Consider the following 25,364-nt stretch of genomic DNA (forward strand, 5'->3'; position numbering starts at 1 on the left):
ATATTAAACTTTTCATTAAAATACAAGATGTCACTTTCATGTCTCTGTTATGTGGACTCTAACTAGCTTTGGTTTCTGACTTCTCCAAGTCTACAGCTTCATCAAGGGAAGTGGTGGAGGGGGAGATGCTGTTCTCCTCTCTCCAGTGACCAGTGTCAGGACATGGAAAAATGGAATGAAACTGTGTCAGGGGAAGTTCAGATGGGTTATGGGGAAAAGGTTCTTTACCGAGAAGGTGGTCAGTCACTGGAACAGGCTTCCCAGGGGAGTGCTAATGGCACCAAGCCTGTCAGAGCTCAGGCAATCTCTGCATGACTCTTTTACTAACCTGGTTTAGTTTTAGGTTCCATGAGGAGCAGCGAGTTGGTCTTGATGATCCTTATTGGGTCTTTTCCAACTTGAGATATTCTATGATTCTATAAAAGTAGCTCCCGTTTCTGCTCCTGCACATCCCACCTGGCCCAGGGCTTTGCAGACACTCAGGTGTGCCCACCATATCCTCAGCTCTGCATCAAAACCAAGATGATCTGATGCAGATGTGTTGAATTCCCCATGTCCAAGATGCTGGGCAAAGCACTTTCCTCAGGGCTGAGCTACCTATTGCCATCCCTGAACCAGGTAAAGCCCAATCCAAGAGATCCACAGCCTCTGAAAAATGAGTAAGAAATGCCTTCTTTGTGACAGCCAGCCTTGCTGCAACCCTCATACATTAAGTACTGAAACTGTTTAACAGAGGAGATTCATCAAAATGCAAGAGGCTGCCAGGGTTTCCTAAACTAATATCTGGCATGTTGGAACGGCCACGCTCACTGCACTGCAGAATGGCTCAACTCCCATTTTTCAAATAACGGGGTGGCAAAAGTCCAGCTGCAAGTCTTGATTTATTAATTAAGCATAAAAATATGGGTTCTAGCACTGTACAGGTTTTTCCTCCTAATTAGTCTTAGAGTAAGTAGCCTAGTAGCTTATTATCATTTGTTTAAGAAACCAATAGATAGAGGTTAAAAAATAAATTACATGACATCTCTCAGATGTTAAAACTCAAAACAGAAGCACATCTTCCATCATTTATTTCCCTGAAGTAATACGGTGATATGCAAATTACAGAAGTGGAGTAGAGGTCAGTCTTGGTTCTTTGGTTAGTAAGGGAGTTTAATAAACCCTTAGGTAATCTGTTGATTGGGACTGCCCGGTAGTGTCAGAGACACTTCAGGATACAGCAAATATATATATGGTAAAAAAGATTCCAATAACTATGGTAATTTTAAAGAAAACCTTATCTCTAATACAGGGTAGATAAAAGCTATTTATCATTCTGGAGGTAGTTATGTGATGTTATAGGAGAAAATGAACAGTGCTTATTTAATGCACTCTCTGCTTTTCTACTTCACATCTCCTAGAGTAGAGTTACAGCTTTCCTTTCTGAGGTCTTGCTTTTATGCCCTTACCCCTTCTCTTTTATTGACCTCTTTTACCTAAGGGACAGACCTTCAAATTAATTCATTCCTGTCTCCTAATGACTGAGCTGCCGGGTACGTGCCAAGGGACACAAGCCAGTGCTGGCTGACTGCTGCAGTGGACAGGCTGAGGGATGTTGTGTGGGGTCTGTGTCTACCCACTGCAATACTCAGGCACAATTGCCCCTGACCTACTCAGAGATCATCTCCATGCAGTAACCACATGCCAGTGTTGCACTCCACAACTCTTCCCAGATCACACCTGCACAGAAATCACCACAGCTTCCCCCTTCTCCAAGGATTAGGTACAGAGAGCACCATTAAAACCAGTGTGGACAGGGCATTCTGCTCTTATAGCCACAGCCTGGAGTCTGGGAGCTTCATGACCATGGAGGAAGTCAGACTCAGCCCCAGATCTGCTCAGCATCACCATTACAGGTATTGCCCAGCTCTGCTGTTCCCCCATTCTCCTGGCATGCTATCTCCAGGTGCCCTGGGCATCTCCCCACACTCCCTGCAGGCTCATGCATCAGCTCTCCAGAGCAGCCAGTCCATTGCTTCCAGCCCAGGCGCCTCCTTCCTGCCCAATCCTCAGGCTACTCATGGTGGCCACAGCCAGTGCCAACCCCACCTAACAAAGACACAATGACAGGTTTTGTTCCTGATGCAGAGCCATTATTGCATCAGCTGGACAACTCCATCAGGAGATGTTTCAGGTTGGTCTAAAGTGGATCCTCACAGGGGTAGGGGCAATTCTACTTACACAAATCCTTTTGTGGGGGGTGAGGGCACTTCTCTTTCAGACAGGCTCGCAGTGATTTATAAATCACACACATTTGTGAATGAGATCTTACAGGTGCTGTCCAAAATTTGGTGAAAATGAAGAGAAGCAACAGATGTGAAACCCCTCGAACTATCCCAGCTGATACTGCAACATGGCAAGTCCATGGCAGCACAGAGGGGAATTTGTTAGAACACTAATACACTCCTCCAGGAAAACTGGGCCCTTTCTGAATGTCACATTGGCTTCCTTGGAGGTTCCAAAATTTGCCTAAACAAAGGTCTGACCTCCTGCTGCACTCCAAAACCTGTCATTTATTGCCTGTACTTCTGGCCCCAGGCTTTGATCCCATTGTGACTTGTGAAAGGTTGTTCTTCAAGCACCTCTGTGAAAGAACAAAGAAAGCGTAAAGGGAACATATGTCTGGCCTTCCTTGGCAGATGCCAAGAAGACATATCACCCAGTAGCACACCTGAAGAAATGGCACTCATTCTCTCTGGTGAATAATTCAACAGCTGAGACCATCTGGTTCATTACAAAACTTTTGTTTCATGAGCTTCATTACCCGCTCCCTTGTCCTTGACAGGATGCTCAGGGTTATTCAGTAGGAAATCACTCTTGATTTTTTCCTGCTTGTTAACACAATGTGACATTTAATCGCAGTCAGTAGAGACCTGGTTTAGTGGCAGTGGAAGTTCAGAGTTGACCTACATTCAGAGACATATTTAAACCTGCCCCCCCTCCACTGGCTTTCAGGGGCAGCATCTGCAGAGCAAGCTTGGCTCTTGAAGGGAACCACCTGCAGGAATGAATGGATCTCTGCCCTTAAATAGAAGTCGCTGTTCACGGTGCAGTTTGACCTCATGTAAAGAGTTTTACCTGCTTCAGAAGGAGACCTTTGCAGAGACAGCCCATGTTACATCCCTTATCCCAATAGGCAGCACCTTGCACAAGGAGAGCAGGAGCCCACTTTGCACTGCCTAGAAGGGAAGACTCAAATGTGAATACCATCAGTGCCACGTCCCTACTCTTTTTGGTGAATTATCAACATAGATCTTCGAGTTTAAGCAGTTTTCTGAAGAAACGTGCAGTGGTACACACAGTACAAAACTTCTGCAAGTAATGAAGATGCTTCAGCATCTTACCTGGTATTTCCCCCCCTCTATATTTGAAATTCCATTTCTGAATGAATCACAAACAAAGTGAATCCCACCCTTGCATCAACCTGCAGATATCGAGCGGAGCCACCACCCAGGGTGCCCCTGCCCTTGCAGGGAGGAGGAGACAGGTGCCTGACTGGTGTCAGACCTCTGAGGCAGCAGCAGCAGATGTGCCTTAAGAGAACCTGTGTCTCTCCACTGGTGTCTCTCCACTGATGCCAGCCAGGAGCAGCCAAGACACAGGGACTAGGACTGCACAGACAACCCCAGGCTGACCTCTCAAACTGATTCACCAGGTAGGAGAGGCCCTGAAGTGACTTCCAATTTCTTCTTTATGAAAGAAAAATTGCTCCAAGAAACAGGAGAATCCAGGATCCAAAGAAATATTCCATAATGTTATTCCACTTGTTTAATATTGGAGGAATAATGACAAAAGGAAAACAAAACCCACTTGTCCTGCTGCCTCAAGGTACTCCCAAAGCATCAGCATCAGGGTAGAGAAAGGAGCTTGCAGCAGGGAAGCTCTTCTGACAGAATTCAGTAAGGATTTGGAAACCAGGGAATGGGCCTTCCGTCTTTCTCCTGTAGATGTCTGGCCTGACAATGATTTCAGAGTCTGAGTTTCCTTTTTATCTCCAGGGAATATTGGAAGGGATTATTGTTTGAGAGGGTACATGAGGAGGAGCTGAAAGAGCAGGACTGTATGGGGATGCCAAAGCACAATATGAGCAACAGCTCTGAGCTAAGGCCTGGGGGTGCTTGGAGAAATCAGCCTGGAGCAAGCTAAAATGGGAGGTGAAATTGTTACAACTCTTCCAGGACAGGACATTTTTCTTTTTTTTTTTTTCCTCTTAATATCATTTTGCAAGAGTTTAAACTCCACCAAAAAAAGAGAAAGACTTATTACACAATTAAAGAGTTTAGCTGGGGAATAGGAGCAAGACACCAAAGGGGCAATTATGCTGGGAGAATGGGAAAGATTTGCAGCTCCCAGAACTATGTCTGGGTAACTGTCAGTGGTCTTGAAGCCCCATAAAGTTCCTATTACTGAAATGACTCCCCAGAGGATTTGTGTTGCTGTCTTCCTTTCCCAAACCAGAGAAGCAGGCTCAGTTAGTCTTGACATCTTCCAGATTAACAAAAAAACCCCAAGGTCTAATGAGAACCTCTTACTCCATTGACCAAGGCAGCAATGTTTCATTTGAGCAGTCCCCCAGTGGCATGAAGCACAGCAGCGCAAAAAGAGGCTCAGAAAGGCTCAGTGCATTTAACACATTTTAAATATTCTGTCATAAAAGATAACAAACAGGTCTGAGGACAAACTTCCAGCGTGCCTGGTCAATTTACAGGCCCATGGCTCACTGAAGGTTACTGCAGCTTGTTTCTGAAAATTTTAAATTCTGCAAGCAGCTTCTGTAAACATAACCCTGCCACAAGTAGTTTGCTCTGAGTGCTGCAAGACAGCCATGGTGTCTGTTTTGCTTATCAGCAAGCCTAACAGCAAAGACATATTTTACTGAAAAATATGAGGCTTAAAATTTTGAGTGTATGCTAGTTAAGTCAACCTACAGTAACAAGTCCCTTAAGTAGTCTCCAGAGGAATAACCTTCCTGGCAAGCTATTTTTTCTGGTGTATAGGTTATACTGTTTATAAAGTCTTCCAAGCAAAATTCCCCTCCCTCCTCCGCTCTCCACGTGCTCCCCCTTGTGCAGGCTGCTTGTCATATGGAGCCTTCCTAGCAAATGGGAGCAGGATTTTGTAATAACCAACTGGTAGAAAGAAGGAAAGTACATCATGTTACTGGGCTGCCAGAGCTGCAAGGCTCCCTGTTTAAATCAGCTGTTAAAGCACAGCGTTAAACAGCATTACACTACAGTGTTAAACAGCATACTGAAATCTGCCTGCTGCTAAAAATCGGATTTTTATAAGACAATCTTGGATGTTTCTAGATGCACAGTAATTCTGATGTTTGTTCTTTGTAATGAGGGCAAAGACTGAGCAGCTCCATCTTACTGGGGACAATTATAAACTCTGAGCAAGACAGATGCCAAGACCATCTGCTTCAAGACAGCCAGCCTCCTTACCAGCAAGATGCACGAGGCTATGTGGGCTATTTCCCCCTCTTGCATGTGAAAAAAGTCCAAGAAAAAGCTGGCAAAAGGTCAAAGGAACCATCAATTTTCCCAGACAGAACTCCAAGAACAATGGAGACAGTTGATTGATCTGCAAAACTTAGCTATAAAAAAAATCAGTATTAATAAAAGCAGCAACATTTTGGCATGTCATTTCTGAAATCTGCAGGTGCATGATCAAGGGGAACAAAATAACGATGCTGTGATGGCAGCCCTGCAGTCCATCTTTGTTGTATTCCTTCCTGGCAGTGCCATACACTTGCTTCCAGCCTTCCCAAGATGTCCCTTCAGCTTGAATCACTAAGCACCCTCCACTAATATCTGAGGAATATTAACTGGAGATATTGAAATGCACTCTTCCCTTTTCTCCCAATGCTGACTTTTCCCTGGATCTGTCTGCTCACAGGCAAAGTCCAGCACAGATGTCTCAGCCTAGACTTGCTCTGACCAACCTCTGTAATAGACTAATTGCTGGTCAAACATGAAATTGGGAAGAGAAGGACATTATTTGATTTGATTAGTCCAGAAAGGAAACTCCTCCCAGGTGGCTGCTGGAAAAGCAAGTCTGGACTCGCACCTCACTCACACACACATCTATCCTTTGCACAGCAAACTAGCTGACAACATGAGCTTTGCAGTTTGCAACAAGAGGGAATTATCCTCGTGAAAATTCCCCCTGCAGGCTTCAACGCAGATGTGAGAAATTCCACAAACCATTAATGTGGTAACTAACTGTGAGGGGCAAAGGATTTTATCTAAAAGTTTCTAGGGTAATTTTGATTCTGGGCTTGCTGCAAACATTTCATCCCAATTCATCAACTCCAGCAGAATTGATTGAAACTTTTTTTCCTCCAAAGACAACACCCAGTATACGACTAGAAGAGTTTATACACTTATTTTCTTATTTTGCATATACTATTTTACAAGTATGTATGTAAAGCATGGTAGGTGACACATGGGAAAACACAGTACCAACAACACAGCCAAGCATTTAGTATATTATGATTTAAATGGTTTTAAGCATTTTGGAAAGGTGTTTCTGATGTGAAAGCCAGTATATGTTCCTGTAGGAAGATTTTCTATCAGCTCTATTCCTCTTCTCCTCCTTATTTCCCTGTACATATAAACTGTTAATAGGGCACATCACCACATATCCATTTGGGAAATGTACTTGAAGGAAAAATCCCTTCCAAATTTCTCCAGCCCACTTTCTCTTGAAGCAGCACCTGGCACACAACACACACCAGAGTTAACTCCCAGCTCAGGAATCAAACCTTCCCTCTGAAAAGCAAATCAGAAACTCATCCTCTGCAAGACAGCAGCAGCCCTTTCCCACCCACATGTTGAAGAGCAGAGAAGGAGGAACAGCCTTTTCTCTCCCAACAGAGGATCAGCCCACAGGATATGCTGGACCTGCTCTTTCCTCCCTCTCCAGGCTCTACTGCTTTTTATGTCAGTACTTGCATGGGAACAAGGCTGGGACAAGTTACCACCAGGATGGTGCTTGAGAAAGCATGGAGTTTTTCAGGCATACAAGGCTGCTGGGATGGGAAAATAACCAGGAATGTGTAAACTCAGTGCAGTTGCACAACAGCATGGACTGAGAGTGGAATGACTCTTGAGCTCAGCATTACAGAGTTGGCCTAAAAATGCTTAAGCTTCCTGTTCACTCACAAGGGCTAACTTGTGTAACTCACTCTTTGAAAGACCAGAGTTTCTTGCATCCAGTCAAACAACCCAAAATCCACAAAACAACCAACCATTTCCTTCCACCTCGACCATGTGGGATTCTCTGTTCAGCTTCCATCGTGCTGTCAATTAAGGCAATTACTCGTCTTTGCTAGCCTTTCTAATGAATTTGATTTACAGTAAACAATATAGTATAATTCAAAACTGTAATTAAATACTGATCCATGGGATAAAATTTGCTACATGCCTTTTTTTTTAATGTGTACAAAAAAAGAGAGCAGACAGGGAATCAAAAGGGTTTTTTTCTCCTGCTGCCAAATTGCCTTAGTTTTAAATGATCACTACAAGAGAATGAATTTATCTGAACATTAAAACAACTGCACATTAAAATACCAAATGATAGAAAATATTTTATATGAGCACTGCAAGACATAAAAATTGAATAAAGATAAGCAGAGTTTTTATAAAAAGATTTATTAAAAATAAGTTCTTTAAAGAGAAAACAGTGTGACATGTATATACATTAAATTGTCAAAACCTTCATGGGGCTTATAATACAAACTATTCCAAACATAAAAACAGACATTCACTTTTTTTTTTAATATGTCATGCTTATTGGAACATAATAGCATATGGGAAGACAAAAAACCAATACGGCACACAACCATTAAAAGGGAAACCCTGAAAATGAAGACTACTTGCAAAAGTGAAAGTGAGTATCCTCATGATTCTACAGACAGAAACTAAGACTATGAATGGCATCTTCAGTTGATAGAGTTCATCTGACAACTGCTAGCTTCAATTAATTCTTCATTTCTAGTGTGAATTAGCAAATCTCAGCAAGTGGATTTGTGCTTATCTTTTCCAGCTCTATTGCAGTAGGTACCAAAGATTTCTTCTTAGGAAGAAAGTTACAGAATTGCTGGTTTTCTCTTTAAACTCTCTGACAGCCAGAACCACAAAAATAGCTTTTCTTAAAATTATTTTATTTTACAAGAGTGTTTTGCACAAGCAGAGGCAAGACAAACTGGCACATGATTTGGCATGCTTCAGATGACCTCAGCTTAGCTTCTCATTCCCAGATGCCATATTTAGAACTATATCCTTTCACTTGAGTCTTTTGAATTTCCTGGTGTTCAGTGCATATATACAGAGAGCGGAGAACTGCAGTATTACAATGTCTACCCATCCTTACAGCAGAACACACCTTAATCTCAGATGTATGCAGGGCTTGCATCTCTTGGTCTCTGTAGTATCCTCTTTAGTCCCATAGTTTAATCAGGCCATCCCAGCCGCACGTGATGACTTTGGATGTTTCATGTGGATGCCACACTGCACCGATACAGACTTTGTCGTGTGCTTTTAACCTACTGTAGAGTTTTGTTGTCTTCCAGTCCCAGATGTTTAGTTTCCCATCTGCATCTCCAGATATCACATAGCTGCATTAACAGGAATAAAATGAAATTGCATCATGTGTGCAGACTGCTTGTATGCTATTACAACTAGCAACTGAGCAACAGAAAAGAGCTTCACCCAGGGAGCTTCCCAGCTGACACAGCCTGCAAACATTCCTACCAAGGAATCAGTGTTCAGGCTGTGCTCTAAGAGCACACAAGTCCTGCAGAAGTGATTCATCAACTGCGAGCTAAATGTGCCAAGCAGTGTGATTATACCCTGCACTGTGTTACTGGAACCCAAGAGAAGGTGCCACAAGTTTCTCTACAATTATAGACATTTTTTCCTCCAGGTTTGCTGAGGTTATTTCCCCATTTTTATAGTAATTTGTATCTTATGTACATACAGTACTAAATGTATGGGCACATTACTAAGCCAACAGGAAGAAAGAGATGATTCTCTGAACAGTAAATGAGGATACCCACACCAGACCTACGAACTGGGGAAACAGGATTAGTTCAAACCCCAGACACTCTAGACAAGTGCACATTGTGGGAACAGACCCTGCACTGCACACCACGTGCAAAAAGATGGGAGTCAGATGTGGAAGCCTCTCTTGGTCCTATCATATGCCAAGAGTAAACTTTCTGTTCTGCTGCTTGGCAAGAGAGTTCTGCCCAATGCCTAGCTAATGGGACTGTGCATTCATGACTGTTGCAGGGGATTCAGAAGAAAATTTAGTGTCTGTACTTGTAAGTTTTAAGATGAAGCTCATTCCCACAAAAACTTACCTCATATCAGGTGAAAAATCCACTTGACAAGCATAGCCAGCTACCATGTGACCTTTGAAAATTTTCTTTTTGTTTAATCTGAATCTGTTCTGAGCTCCAAAAATCAAGATTTGGTTATCCATTGACTGGCAAGCCAACCATTTCCCTATAAATGCAATAAACAAAGGTGGTGTCAGGGTGCTGCATCTCAAGAAACAGAACTAACTGGGATGTTTTCAGAGATTCTTACAATTTTTCTTGCACTAACTTAATTCAGATTTTCATTATGTAGCAGGGATCTAGGTAACAATTGATATTGCTTCTGCCTGGTACAACTGCCAAGAGTTGAAACCTTATGTTTGACAAAGTTTGGGATGCCTGTATTCCTACAAAATGCACTCAGGACTCTACTAAAGGTCTGACTGTTCCAGCTATGTGCTGCATCAACCCCACTGACTTACTGTTAAGTCTTTAAGATACTGTGTAATCTTGCTGGTGCACATAATCACATAAATCAGTAAGGGAAAAAAAAAAATCCATCTAGCTGCACTCTACTTGATCACCTGTTTTGTGGGTACTCTAAGAAAGTCACCCCCTCTTTTCTTTATGGGAAAACAGTTCTAAGGTAGACTGAAGACTTTATTATGCAATTAATAAAGAAATTTAGTGAAAGAAAAATTGAGACTTTTCTAATCATACCTTCATCTCATTTTGCATATTGGCAGTGCATTAACTCCTGCCTGAGAATCCATGATGATGATGTGCTACAGAATACCCAAAACAGAGACTTCTGTCCTGAACTCTGCATATTATCACTGCCTTTAAAGTGTTTTACACAGTGACAACGTAACATTGGCTGTGCAACAAGTTGATCAGCCTCTACTCAGCCTAATGGGACTGTTAACAGCAAGTCTGGCAACACTGTAATAATGGTGACACTAAAGCTATTTAAATTTGGCCAAAACAGATGACGGGAATTTTGCCCTGTTAGAAGGATTTTCACTGATTATTTAAGGCACTAAACAACTATCCTTCTTCAGTATGGTTCTAATTGAAGAACATAAACACCAGTGTAACATTAACATACAGAAACACTGAGATCGTTTGGGATTTCTCTTATGCAAGAATTACTTGGAGTACTTTTGTAACAGAAGGGAACAGGATAATGCACAACATGAGTTTCTGCTTTAACAGTGGCACCACAAGGACTGCTGAACTTGCTTAACGCTTTGTCACCATTGTCAGTTCCTTCCATAGTTCCTCTTAATATTTTAAACACAGCAAAGAGCACAAGGTAGCTCTATGGAGAGTTCTTTTGCCTTGTCTGGATGAAGGCCTAATTTTAAAGTGATACAGTTACCCTGATATAAACTCTCATTTTGACATACTTGTTCTTTAGAATTTTAAATCAAAACATGATCCAATCCAACCTTGGAATAAGTGCACAGAGTCACTGGGGAGGGGTCAGTCTGGGGTGAAAGGAAGATGCAACACAGCAACATCACAGAGATAATAATCAGTAAGAGGTGCCTACATAAATTAGGTCTAAGAAGGCAGTAAAGTGTTAACCTACCATTTGGAGACAAAGTCACAGCTGGCATGGAATGCATACTTGGCTCAGCTATGTACTTGAAGTCTACAGGAATGTCCCTGCAAAAGGAAGAAGTATGTGTTTTATGAAGACATGGAGATGTTCCAAAGAGCTGCTTCAAGTCAGTTGATTTATGTGGCAACTGAACCATGGAGAATGTATGGTGGCATCCAAAGGAAGAATATACAAAAACTCAAAAGTATTATGAATGTCCACCCTAGAACTCCAGATGCAGAGCCATCTAAAGCATAACCTCTGAGAGTGTGAATTTACACCAGTCAAAGGAGCAGAGTCCAAATTAGAGTCATAATTCTAATTGTTAAGAGCAAAACTAACACAGAGTTCCTTTATTGCCTCCAGTATAACTGCAGCTCTTACAAAGTTCCTATTTAGATAGCAAGAACATACTGACATAGGCATGGATCTTACTGGAACATCTTACTGACTTGAGTTTTGTTTCAACTCAAATATTTCTGCCTTTTTTAAATTCTTCTTTTTAAAATATTTTTTGAAGGTAAAGAAAACAAGATTCTTTCTCTCTCACCTCTTTGACATGCCCTTTTCCCCCTGACCTTCCCAATTGGGATGCCAACCAGTTCTCAATATTCACCGCTGAACTGAATACTGAACTCCCCAGCTCAATTGCATAAAGATGGTGCCAGTGCAGGTTCTTAACATGCACTGTCCTGTACAAAGGCCTAGGGTAAAAACAAGGACAGGCTAATCCTTACTCTGCACAACTGCCATTTGGTTTTGACTACATAAATTGAATTACTAACGGTTTGTGCATATTCACAGTATTCTTCATACCCTGCACTGGAAGACTGGAAAAAAGGGAAGTCACGTACATGGCTTTCTCATTAAGCAAAATAAACCTCCAGCAGAAAATAGATTTGATTAATGTATTCTGCAGAAAGCACATGCAAAATGTTCTGCAGCAACATTAATTAATATAAAAGGGATGTTTATGACTTCATTGTCTAATTCACAGAGCAGAAGGGCTGCTGGGACACTTTGGGAGCGGAGAGTGTGGGTGGCTGCCTTGTCCCAGCTGCCCAAGCCTTGTTGGATGGCAATATGGTCGGCATTAGCAAGGTAATTAGCATCCTGCTTTATTGTGCAGGACGTTATTTCCCATCGTCTTGAGTTAAGCAACACACACAGGGGCAGCAGGGTGAGAAGCTGCTCTGTTGTCAGGAAGCAACACAAATGCTCCTGTGAGTTGAAATAATTTATTCCTCAGAATAATAATTCACTCCATGGATAAAAGCATGCACTTTAGGCCAGGGATAACCAGCTTCCAACCAGGCAGACCTAGGATGGTTGTGGGGCAGCAAATGTGAGAAGATTCCCCATCATCTCTGAGGCTGATCAACACAACAGCATAGGAAATGCAGCCGCTGTGCCACACCCTTCCCAAACTGTTTCCAGCTCCATTTGCAACAGGACACAAGGTTATTGCTTGTTATTTGTTATTTGTGATAAATATTTGAAATTTAAATATTTTAAAGTCCTTTCCCCACTTCATAGCATTTCAAAGGCTAAAAAGTTTTAAATATCATAAATTGTATCTCCTAGCCAAGATTTAGAAGTGTTTTACTCCGGGATTTTGATACAACTTCTTTCCCAGGCAAGAGACAGAAAAATCTTTTTAGCAAAAGAAGGAAAAGAATCAAGCCAACCCAAACCCTCTGTACAACCCAATCCAGTTTTAGGACCTACACATCACGAAGATGTCTCTCAGGAGACTACATTAACTCTACCAGGAGTCACAGGTGAAAAGACCCACTGAGGGGCACAGATTTACAGAGATGACAAGCCTCCAAAGCCTGTCAGCATAATAACTAAATTACCACTGCACACTTCTTGCTTTGCTGGCTGACTTGGAGGTAAAAAGAAGTAACAGCCTCCAAAGTTAAATGCTCACATCATTTCAGTGCTTAACCAAGCAGGATCAGATGCATACAAAGCAAAGACAAAATAATATTTTGCTTTTCTAGAAGAGTGAACACAGTATATGATACCCATGCCAACTTTAATATCTCAATCACATGAAATGCAAAAGCAGGCAAATTTTCAACACTTCCATTAATATTCCTAAATAAACCACACAATCTACAAGAGTCTGTACTATACTTGAAGTCTGAACTTTCAGCAACTAACCAACTGCAATTGTATGTACAGCCTGTGAAATCTTTGCATGGGATTAATTCTTGGGAAAGGAGATTTAAGTTCTCAGGAGTTCCTCACTGTGAAGTCAGACATGCCATCCCCTTACCCATCTCTGTCCAAGTCAAAGTGTTTACAAAACACACTACAGAATTTCTCCAGACAATTGAAACAAAGTAATTAGACCAACTTATAATTACTAGCTTTTAGGGCCATATTCAGGTCATAATTACTTCCACTTTGTTTCTGTAGGATACTGAAGAAACATTGTGCTGAAGAGCATACCAAAGAAATGTGCCAAAAGGTGCAGCACCAAATCACTGCTAAGTAGCAAATAACTCTTCTTATTAACTTAGAAAAAAAGGATTTGGGAAACAATTTGCCATGGAAGTTTCAGAACTCCAAAATCTTCCATAATGAATGTATTAACTTAGTTTTAAGGCAGTTTAAAAAACTGGATATTGAAATTATAGAAATATGCTTACAGACTGATTAGCACATATCATGGTAGGTTGTGGGGAAAGGTTTTCAATTCATGCCCAGGAAGATGACATTACATTTGTTCCTTATAAAACCAAAGAATTTCCTAACAACTGCATAACAGAATATTGCATAGAGTCGAGTTTCCTATCATTTCAACAAGGGAGCTCTTTCTTCAGTGTACAAAATGCTATTACATGTTTTTTCCTCAGAAGAAAAAAACTTCTGCTACTGGAACAATCAGGTTGTGATGTTCCCATGCCAGAACCTTTTTGCCTTTCCTGCTTTTCTCCACAGACTGACTAAATCCACCCACTTCACTATTTATTTCAGCCATCACACAAAGCTCATAAAACAAGGGCAATCCAATCTCAAGGAAATAACAGATTTGTGCAAGCGAGATCATCCTCCCACTCAGCAAAGAGGAGACATTCCTTAGCAGACATGGTATTGCAATGATTTTTCTTTAAGGAGCTCAGTAAATCCATGCATCTACTTATGAAGTACTGAACAGAGGCTTTCTTGGAGCAGCATATGGTGACAGCATTTTATGTCTAGCCTAAGCCTGGGTTCCCAGACTTTGGTCATTCCCACTGCTACTGGCAATGACTGCAGCTGATCACAGACAAGCTGAGGATTTATCTGGCTGCTTGGGTAACATTCCAATACCACAGATTGGAGTCTCTTGTCTAGGCTACAGGAAACAAAAAAAAAGCAAGCAGCTAGGAAGAAACTGATTAGTCACAGAACTATTGAACTAGTGTCCATATTATGCAACAGCTTTGCATGTGTGAACAGCAAAAGGAAATGAATGCCTCAAGATATGGGACTGATTATTTAAAAAATAAATAGTTCTCAAATCCTAAAGAAATTTTAGAGTCTTCTATGTTCAAGATCTTAGTACCTAGAACTTTGCAAAAACATTTCAGATAGGAGTGATCTGTTTTCTCTGCAGGTTAAATGTTAAAAACTGGAAGCCATTTCAAATATTTTGTATTATTTCTTCTTGGACAGACTCTCCCTTTTCTGTCATCTATTGTATTCATATTGCCCAAAAGCCAGACTAACAGAAAACCAGAATAAAGCTACACTTAACTAGCTATTTCAAACATGGGCCAAGTATCATATAATACAATGGACATCCAAGTTTAAAGCATTCAAAACCAACACACACCAATTGTAATAGAGCAGACATTGCTTTAAGAGTTAATTTAAAGACTAATACACCCTTGGGGAGAGGGGAGAGAGCAGAGACCACTAAGAGTGCAGTGTGCTTCAGGCTGATAGGGCTGTCTTATGTTTTCTTTAGGGAAGAGGAAATCAATGAAGCGTCTCAAGCATTAAGTCAGAACAGGGTTTTACAGCTTTTCCTGAGCTAGCTAGAACTCAGTACACTCCAGTGGCCTATGTGCTATGTGTACTTCTAAATATTAACTCTCTTAGTTTGCTCACAATATACTTTGAGGTAAAATTCAAAAATTTAAACTTACCATTCCCAGACTCTTAAACTCTTGTCATCAGATGTACTCACAAACCTTCTATTTTCATCCACAAACACAATGGTGTTGACAGCTCCCAAATGCCTATCGTATTCCTGCACAATCTCACCAGTTCGAATATCCCACTACAATTAAAAAAGTCAGAATAAGAATCTGGTTTTTACTAAATACCAGTAATTTTATAGAAATAAATATTGAGTAGACATACCTGTACAATTTTCTTATCTGACATCCCTGCAACGAAGAGATTTTGTTTATCTTCATCAGGATTGAACTTGACACAATAAGGAACCTTCCTGTTGGTGAATCTTGAAATACATTGCCCTGCAACAGAAAACCCATTTATAATGTACCAGGTTGGAAGTGCTATGCGCTGATTGCAGATACTTATGGGTTCTTTGCAGATACTGAAAAAAAATTCTTTACTAAGAGCAGACAACACTTCTTTTAAAGTCCTTGAGAGAACTAAAGGGCAGAATTTGCCCTGCTCTTTGATTAGACCGACTTTCACATTTGTGTGCATACACCAGCACAAACATGAACACACACAGACTGCTCTGTAAGTTTGCTAAAGCTTCCCAAACAATACAACAGTTCAGCACCCTGTATGCCACCAAGACACAACAAGAACATAAGGACAGGTTCAGGATATCACAAGTTGACCACGGTCTTTGCAAAACGTATCTCCTTAGGATCAGAGGTCTTCTCAACAAGAGATGCAAATTTGGGCAAGAATTCAAGACTAACCTTAGAAGAGGGTAGGAGTAATCCAACCTGCAAAATAAAGCCCTGACTTCCCCTCTTAGCTTCAGCCACAAATACCCTGATAACTTGTTATCCCTAACTTACAGGAGACATGTTAATATGAAAGCTCTGTCTAAATAACTGAGTTCAGACTCAAGTTCAGACTAAACACTGGAGAATTAGACTTACACCTTTCTACAGGCTATCACCTGTATAAGATCAGATTTCTGCTAACCCAGAAAGCTAATGACTTTTTAAAACATGGGAACATCCTGTCTTAGGAAGAGTCCCAGGCTTAAAAGCATACTGACAAAATCTATCCTGTATTTTTTTTTAACTTAACAAATTATTTGTAGCAGAATGTTACAAACTATCTCCCAGGCATGAGAGCATCAGACCTACCCTTCAACTCTATACCAGCAAGTCACCATCTTTTCTTATCTGGAGGGCTCTTAAGGTTAAGCAAAAGACCAAGTGACGTCATTTTTCTAAATTAAGTATATTTAGGTGTAAAGAGTAATTTTATGCCTGTAAATGTAAGCATGCAATTAAATGATTTGACAAGATATCTTTTTGCTGAAAATTGTTCCAGCATTACAAGTAACTATCAAACTTCTCAAATAAAAAGCTATAGGAAATACAGGTAATGTCAGTTGCACCACTGCAGATAACAACAAAACATATGTGAAAAAAGACTAATTATCCTGCAATGAAAGTCTAAACAATGAACTATATGACAATATGCAGGACAACTGGAAACAACCTGAATGCTGAGATATCTTTGTAGCCACTATTGATTAAAAACAGTGCCAAATAACATCACCTACAAATACAAGCCTACCTGTTTCAGTGTCCCAGAGTTTTAGATAGCGGTCATATGCAGCACTAAGGAACTGAGTGCCTGCATTGTTAAAACAGATGTCTCGAACAGCTTTACTGTGTCCTACAAAATAGAAAAAATGCAATGGTAAACTTTCATCCATTCATTCTTAGAATTAATTTAAAAAAACCCCCAACCCATATTACTCAAGTTAAATGCTCTAACAATGCAAAGAGAAGAAAAATCACTTACTGAAGTTCTTAATAGAACTAGCGAAGAATAATTCAAGTGAGAAAGAAATAGTAACTCCTAAACAATTATGAGAATAAAACTCCCTAACACTCTCACACCTCTAAAACACAAAAGCACTGCACAGAACCAACTTGATAAACAAGTATAAACTTGTATAAATTGATACATGAGCAGAACTTTCAAAAGAAAGTGAAATACTCCAATAAGTGGCAACATCTAATGAAAAAGAGGAGAGACAAATGCTACATGAAACTCATTTAATGGAGAAACATTTAAAATTAGAAAATATGGGAAATATTGGATCAGAAAATAAAGAATGCTTTAATCTGATATTAATCTTCCTACCCCCTCAGCCTCAGTACTTTTATGTGACCACCACATCAGACTTGCAATTCTTTTTAGTTTAAATATTGACACAGTAATTGAAATATAGCAAAATGGCAGGCAAATCTGGTTGATAATAAGAACCTTTTGAGAAAAACAGTCACACTGTTCAGAAAGAGCAGTCTATTGAGAGAGAACCATTTTTGAGACATCATCTTTGCCACATTGCTGTCATCAGAAATAAGAGGTGAAAAAAGACTTCTTTCTTGTTACTCAACATATATTCACTCAGTGTTCTAGAAATGTTCGTGTTTCAATAGGAGAATCAGCTACTTTTGTTCTGCATTCAAGGTTGCTGAGAAGTTTGTATTTCTTTCTCTCAGCTATCTGCTTTAAAAAGCACCTGTTACATGAACAAAGACTGAACCTGAACCTAAAAAAGATTTCCCATGCTTTTGCACTAAAAACTCAGCACAGATGGAATGACCTATTTAAGGAGGGATCAGACCATGAGACACCCTCACCAGTTAAATACAGAGGGCTGCTGCTTTCAACACAAAGATTTAGCAATTTCATGTCAAAATTTTGTCTTTGAAAATAAGTCTTTCATAAAGTATTGATGACTGCAGAACACTAATGTTTTAAGGGTTGTAAAGTGTTACACATCAACATTAAATTGCTTGGAATAATGACAAAGTTCTTAAAGAAATGTGCATATTTTTCAGTTCTTACTGCTAAAATCATTCCGAATAACCATTGCCTTGGATGCACACAAGTCCTCTCTATGACAAATTCATTTTTCTTTCAGGACATATTCTTTCAGGAAGTTGTTCTAGACATAAATGAGTTTTAAAGAAGACTATTACCAATAAATGTTCGTAGACATCTTCGATCACCATATACTTCCCATAGCTAGGAAAAAAAGGATGAGGGGGAAATATGTCAATTGTTAAACAATAATGATGCTGAAATTAAGTGCAAATATATGCCAAGCATCTTTTAAGAATTAATTACAAACATATACCATGTACTGATAAATCACAATCTGTCCAGAAATTCACTAGAATGCTGTCACCTTCCTGTTAGCAAAATTCCCTTAGAATAATTAAAACTCTCATACCATATTCCAAGTTTTGCTATTTAAAAAAAAAAAACAAACAAAAAAAAACCAAAACGTCAGCTTTCTGTTGATATGCTGGATTGAAGTGAGATTAGTTCACACCACAAATTCTTCAGTAAAAGATTTCAGCAGAGACCTATTGTTAGTTGTAAAACTAGGCTTCACAGAAAATGAATTAATATAACAACAAAGCCAATAATATGAGAAACTTGTAACCTTCTAAATGCTATTTAAAAACAACTAACACTGTTCTAACACAGACAAAAAGTACTTGGTAGAAGTATCAAATGTTTACGTATCCTAAAATGCACTGTCTGTTTTCCAGATGGTATAAACTGTATTAATGAAAACAGAAAAATAACTCACCTTAATTTTGCAATCCATAGAGCAAGACAACATTATATGCCCAGACAGAGGAAACAATCTGACTGCACTGACTCCCTGTAAATAAGAACATAAGTTAACGGTAAGCGGATAATCTAGAAGTTTCTTCAGTTCATTTGCCCTCTTTTCCAAGCAAAAAGCTAAAGCTTATATTCATGAAATAGACAGATACTGTACCTTGAAAATAAATAACCTGCTCACATTCCATTTTAGAAACACTGATGTATTTTGAACAAATGCTACTGGAAAAAAAGTTGCTTCACTTTAATGGCTGTATATATAACCTCCGTCAACATCCACACCATTACTGTGGCAAACAGAGCAAATAAATACAAACTGGGGGTTAAAGGAATTATCTCTGCATAACAAGACTTTTCAGATGGGGCAGGTACAGAATTAAAAAAAAAAAAAGAAAAAAATTTTGGCCAGTTCAATTTCTTACATATAGTACCAACGACTTCTACCCACTGACCTCATACTGGGTATGGCAACTTCATAGCTGTCTATAGTCCAGGTACTCCTTTCTGGGAAGTCCAAAGAACCCCCAAGTACTCGTGGTTTTAATGGCTCTCCTTTCCATTTCTTGTTGATTATACATATGCCATCCAGTCCCTCCCTCCCACCTCTGGTTGGAGCTGGGTACTTTATCCTCCCTATTTTTGTCTACTTATATCCCCCAGCTTTTCTAAATTTGTCAGCCCATTTTTCTTTTGCCTCTCTCATCGATAAAATTATTCATCTTATTTGATGGAAAAAGCCATTTTACAGATCAGTCTGTTGTAATAGGATAATAGGCAGAGGAGGGACTAGAGCTTTGGGGAGGAGATATCATTCTGGAAAGCCCTGATAGTTGGGCTATAAGTTGCAGCTATAAGCTCATCAATACAGCAATCATTTAAGAAGAGCTCAAAGATGCGGCTCAACTGCAAAAAGGGATAAAAGCTAAAAACATTCCCTGCATCCTCCTTTCTTCCATCTTCCAAATATTATTAAGGTGATGTCCATTGCAGTGTAGCATATTCCTCCTCAAGCAGTACTTCTAACTAGTGGCAAAAGAAGCAGCAAATTGAGTATATGCTGTACAACCCTGAGCAGTGTAACAGTTTTTTAATACCAGAAGTATGTATATTGTTTTGGTATCTGACACAAGAAGGAACTGTGGATGTTAAGCAACATCAAAGAAAACTCTTACCAAGACACACCTCTCAAAGGTATTAGCTATTTTTTGAGAAACCTGTAATGCTGATGCACCCTAATCACAAAACCTATGTAACTTTGCTTAAGTTTGACAGGAAATAGCCCTTAAGTACTCTTACTACAAAAACCCTCAACCCCCAAACATTCTTAGGAATCTCTAGAATCAGCCTTACTGTTACTCATATCATAGTTTAGGAAATAACTTCAAATCCCCCCAAAGTCACTGAATAATACTTCTCCCTTTAAGGTAGGTCAAGAAGTCACTATGTTAACACAAAATTATATGAAGCTGGACAACTGCAATGGAGCAGGCAAACACCTTGTGTTTGCTACCTTGTGAGCATGTAACTCAACTAAGTACATGCAGAGTATGGCAAAGAGGAAAATACTCTTTTCTTTCTGCTGATTCTTCAGTTTTATAGAAATTACTAGATGCAGACAGAAATTTAAATGGGTTGTTATGCTGTATGCTCACAAACATCCTACCTTTGTATGCCCAGACCACACATGGATTTGTTTCTTTGGAAGATAGCACTTCTCAGGTGGTACTGTAGAACGGAGATTAACCCCAACATCTTGAGGGACATGAAGATAAGATCTCCCCTGATAGTCATACATTTCTTTAACTGAAAAGATAAACACAGAATTCTGAAAATCCATATTTTAAGAGGTTATAATCTTTGAAAGGCTCAACAACTCACACAATTATGGTTTTCTTATACCCCCTCTCTCACTTCTTGCTCTACAGCTGCTCTGCTGTAGAGCAAGAAGTGAGAGAGGGGGTATAAGAAAAACCAGCTTCTTCATACACATGTGGAATCTTATTTGACATTAGTTAAACTCAAATTATGTGATTTCAGTGAAGTCTGCTTGGAACCTTACAATCCAAACATTAAGACAATCTTTTCCTATCCATTTTTCTCATCAAACAGCAAGAAAGTTCCCCTGACCAAAAAAACTCTCCTTACACTAACACTACATAGATGAAACTGTGCAGCTCTGTGATGTGTCACTCATGGCAACAGAATTACTAATCAAGGAAAAAAAGATTCATTTGGCCACCATGAAGCAATATTGGTCAGCAACAGCCAACAGCTGCTCTTTAACTGGATTTAAGAAGTGATTCCACAGTCAGAAACACAGGGATGCATTGTGCAGGAAAATGGATTATTTCAGAGTAGATGTATGTTGGGTAGCCATGACAATAAACTGTGCACTAAATTAATTTCTCAGTTTCTGGGATGTTGTTATGGCAGTTTTGGTTGTTCTCTTGCACAGTATTCATGCATACAAACATCTTCAAAATGGAGAATTTCTCGAATGTTTGCATGCAAGAAAATCACAGTTTATATGGCAAGGTGAAACTTCAGATAGAGACCATGAAAACTTGGACACAAAATAATTAGTCCTTAGGAGGCTCAGTGGCTAAAATTTAATGTTTGTTATGCTCACTGCTGTTCAGTAAGTATTGTCATGATCTACTACACGTAAACAGAACGATGTTCTTATGTCAGCAATGCTTTTCTCACAGCCACCACTTCTTCCTCAACACACATTAGAAAGGATGCTCGCAGCTCCTGTGTGTGAGCCTGGCTGCAGAAACTGGTACACAAAAAGAGACCCTGTCTACCACACTATCCGCACCAAGCCCTGCAACACAGGGCTGTTTTGTATGCAGACAGCTGAAGTAACAGCTTAAAAAAATTACTGAATTCTACTTAATTACCAAGCCATTTTCTTTGAAGGTACCACATACTATAGGCTTCTGTAGGGTAATTAATAATATACAATTATTCATTGTATGATGGCAAGAGCATTTACATTAAAAATTGAGGAAGTCTAACGTTTAAGTGATTTTCTAAATTGTTCATAAACCATAACTCAGAGCACTACCTGCTGATGAAAATACTGACACATAAGACTACAATAATTCTGAAGCTGAAACTAAGCCAAACTCTTAACTTCAATACCTTTGCTCTGTGAAACAGGAAAGGGATACGTGCATCTAGTAACATTAAAAATAAATAAATAAAACCAGTACTCTGAAAAATGATATTTCCACACTGCTCTTCACAGTACAAAGTGGAATTACTCCAAGTTTATCTCTTGCCCCATCCTTTATGCTTTTGCCTGTGAGTGCTGTTATCTCCAATACAGAAACATAAACGTGCTGAGGCTGTCTGCCATCCTTACTAATTAACACAGCAGGCAAGAAAACACAGTGAGCTAGAAAATGAGAACAGCCAGGAAGATGCCATTACCATGTAATATAGTCTTCTCCTCTCCAGGTTTATCATCCTCTAGTTTTCCTCTCTTCTGCCTCTTAGCTGTTATTTCATCCAGCTCCTTCTGCTCTTCCTGGAAAAAAATAAAACATGATCTCTTAAAAGTCAGCATTCAGAATCACATAACAAAATCCAGAACTGTACTATTGTTCTATTAAGAAGACATTTAGTTGCTAAACAAGATTAGAAATATTTCTAAGCATCAATAAAGAGAATACCCTTGTCAAAACTATAAAAGCTTGGAAGGCTATGTACCTTAAAATAACTAATATATTTTTATTCGTAAACTAAAGCTAAGCAGTGACTGGACAAGAAGGATATCTGTTGTTTGGATGGTTTAGGATAAATGTATTTGTGTGTGTGATATTGGGGGTTTTCATTTGCCTTTTTTTTTCAAAAACTTTTACTTTCACTTTTCTTTTTCCAACCTGTTTCTTTTAATCAGACTCTACACACAAATTGAATTAATTTTATTTCCAAAAAGTGTTCCAAATTACTGAGCGCAGAATATCTGGAACATCTCATTTGAACATATCGCCAAAAATGTTTCTATTACCCCAAAGCATAGCATGGATCTGCTTGGACAAGCACTAGTGTAGCTGGACCTCTGCTGAAACCACTGCCATGTACTGACAATTTGTATCCATTTTGTTAAAGCAGGACTTACTTCTGATGGTTTGGCTACTTCTTTTTCATCAACATACTTTGCCCATGGTCCCAGAAAACCATCAATATTAGATGCATCATTCTCCTTGAATTTCTTCCTTTTTTCAATTTTTCTCTGTCCTGTTTCAAACACTGTTAAACCTGAAGAAGGAAAAAATACACTGACTAACTGCTAACACAGAATACATCAGAGGTTACACCACAGTCAAAGAAGAAACCACCACCACCATTCCTTTCAGTATAAAGGACAACATGGAAAAAGTATTAGAGCAAAATTGGCCAAAGCATTGCTCACTTTTCCAGCTATGAACACTGTTAACTATGCACAGTAACAGAGTAACCACCTTACCTGTGTATCCTATCTTGTTAGAATATTTAACCACGCATGTACCATAAATTTTTAACAGTAAGTCTGCTGACTGTATGAACACAACGATTTTCATGCTTTAAATAGTGTAGTTTTTGAAAGTAAAGTCTTCTTGGCTTCTGATACCTCTGAATCCTCTCAGTTTGAAAAAAAACCAGCCCTAAAATGAAAATGAGTGTCCCAAAACCCCAACCCCAACTGTGTATTTTAATTGATAAAAAATTATTAGAATTATAGAATGGTTTGAGTTGAAAGTGACCTTTAATGATCACCTACTCCAACCACCTTGCAATGAGCAGCAACATCTTCAACTAGCCCTGTCCAACCTGAACTTGAATGTTTCGAAGGATGAGACACACACTACACACAAGTCTGGGCAACTTGTTCTAGTATTTCACCAACCACACTGTAACAAATTTCTTCCTTATGACTTAGTCTGAAAGTCTATCCTCTTTTAGCTTAAAATAATTTCCCTTGTCCTATTGCACCAAGCCCACTTTAAAAAGTCTGTCACTATTGACAGTCATCTCTCTCCAACCACTATCTTCTTCTTTCATAGAAATACTAGCTTTTCACAAATATTGCATCCTCAGAATTTCATGTGTCAAAACCACTATACAATACAGATATGGGAGGGTAAAAAACTATTTTAACATTTTTTAAGTTTTTCAAGCTTGTATATACAATTATGTTCAATTTTCAAGCAATGTTTTTCTGCAGCAGCAGTAATACTCATCTAGTGTAAAACAGACAATTGTTTACATAAACAAGGGGAAAAAAGGGAATGTAAAAAGTTAAGTAGTGATCAGAAGGAATCACATTAATCAAGGGTTTTCTTAAAAATTAAAATTTTCTTAAAATTCTGTTACGAAAACAGTTTTTAAAAATGGTTTAATCTTAGTTATTTCCTTCTTTGGAAGGAAAGACTGAAATAAGCTTGGATATATTCTGAGGAAGAGGACACAGAAATAAAGATCCTTTGTATACCCATGTGAATAGGATATTTGAAAAAGACATGCTAGGGAAAGCATAGCCATGACACTTACACAGGTACAGTTTTCCAATGTGAACGTTTCCCTCTGAGTGTTAAACATCTTGTCTCAAAGTATTAATTACAAACCCCATGCCTTTGGTAGTCAATCCTCCCACTGGCATGCCATGCTGTTACCAATTGGCAACCTTCCAGTGGTTTTTCTTTTCCAAATAACCCAAAGAGCTTAACTTTGCTAAGCAGAGATAACATGCAACTGCCAACAGGAGTGCCAGAGGTTGCACACAGAGTGATCAGTTTGCTCCTGAGGAGCAGTTATGGTGATTAGCTCAAACATACAGGTATCCTAATGCAGACACATGATAATGTTAGCTAAGACAGAATTTAAGAGGACCAAAAAGCTGTTTCAAATTGTACTGATAAACTGTATTAATGCAATGGCACATTACAAATCCTATTCTGAAATTTGTCATGACAACTTGAATCATTTGCTACTTCAAGAAAACAAAATACTCCAATATTTCTCATCCCCCTCTACATTAGAATTGCAACACATCTCTTATTTATTGGGTTCTTGGACATGGGTAACTCTCACAAAATATGTTCTTTTGCTAATACCTATTCCATTTCTTAGTAAAGAAGAAATGAAAACAGTTTAAAGATACAAGTAATTTATACAAGATTCTCAGTTAACTACCTTGATTTTTTTCAGCTTCTTCTACAGAACCAATATACTTGGTAGCAGCTTCAGGGTTATCTACAGAAGGATCTAATGCATAACCTGGAACAAGAGGAAAAAAAAATACTGTTATTTCAAGCTTTTCAGTTTTGTACAACTTTTACTACTCTGTCCCTCTGCAAATTCTTTCCTGTTAACTCTGAATGCGCTGGAGATGATGAAGGATTGAAACTTGGGAATTCCATTAACTTTTCACTTGGCCTGAATATAAAGATTACTATGAAGTAGTACCATGAGGCCCTTGAATACCTTTTGCTATCAGAATTCTTAAATTTACACACACAGAGAAATAAATAAATGTAATAGGCAACATTTAACAACATAAGATACCAAGGGTGGGTAATCACAAGA

At 39.1% G+C, this 25,364-nt stretch overlaps 1 protein-coding gene across 1 annotated transcript in view; it reads right to left on the reverse strand.

Annotated features, from left to right (window-relative positions):
- Positions 1-7,675: 7,675 nt before the first annotated feature.
- The window catches only part of CDC40 (cell division cycle 40), a 37,947-nt gene continuing 20,258 nt past the window's right edge, over positions 7,676-25,364 (reverse strand). The window contains exons 4-15 of the mRNA XM_021553761.3: positions 24,972-25,055; positions 22,918-23,057; positions 22,227-22,323; positions 20,452-20,591; positions 18,751-18,825; positions 18,131-18,176; positions 16,710-16,811; positions 15,333-15,448; positions 15,116-15,249; positions 10,959-11,035; positions 9,407-9,551; positions 7,676-8,659 (exon numbers count right to left, since the gene is read on the reverse strand). Of these exons, the coding sequence (XP_021409436.1) occupies positions 8,482-8,659; positions 9,407-9,551; positions 10,959-11,035; positions 15,116-15,249; positions 15,333-15,448; positions 16,710-16,811; positions 18,131-18,176; positions 18,751-18,825; positions 20,452-20,591; positions 22,227-22,323; positions 22,918-23,057; positions 24,972-25,055 (1,334 nt within the window). The 3' untranslated portion in view covers positions 7,676-8,481. The remainder of the gene's footprint in view (positions 8,660-9,406; positions 9,552-10,958; positions 11,036-15,115; positions 15,250-15,332; positions 15,449-16,709; positions 16,812-18,130; positions 18,177-18,750; positions 18,826-20,451; positions 20,592-22,226; positions 22,324-22,917; positions 23,058-24,971; positions 25,056-25,364) is intronic.

Source organism: Lonchura striata, chromosome 3 (genome assembly GCF_046129695.1).
Source record: "Lonchura striata isolate bLonStr1 chromosome 3, bLonStr1.mat, whole genome shotgun sequence".
Taxonomy (NCBI): Eukaryota; Metazoa; Chordata; class Aves; order Passeriformes; family Estrildidae; genus Lonchura; species Lonchura striata.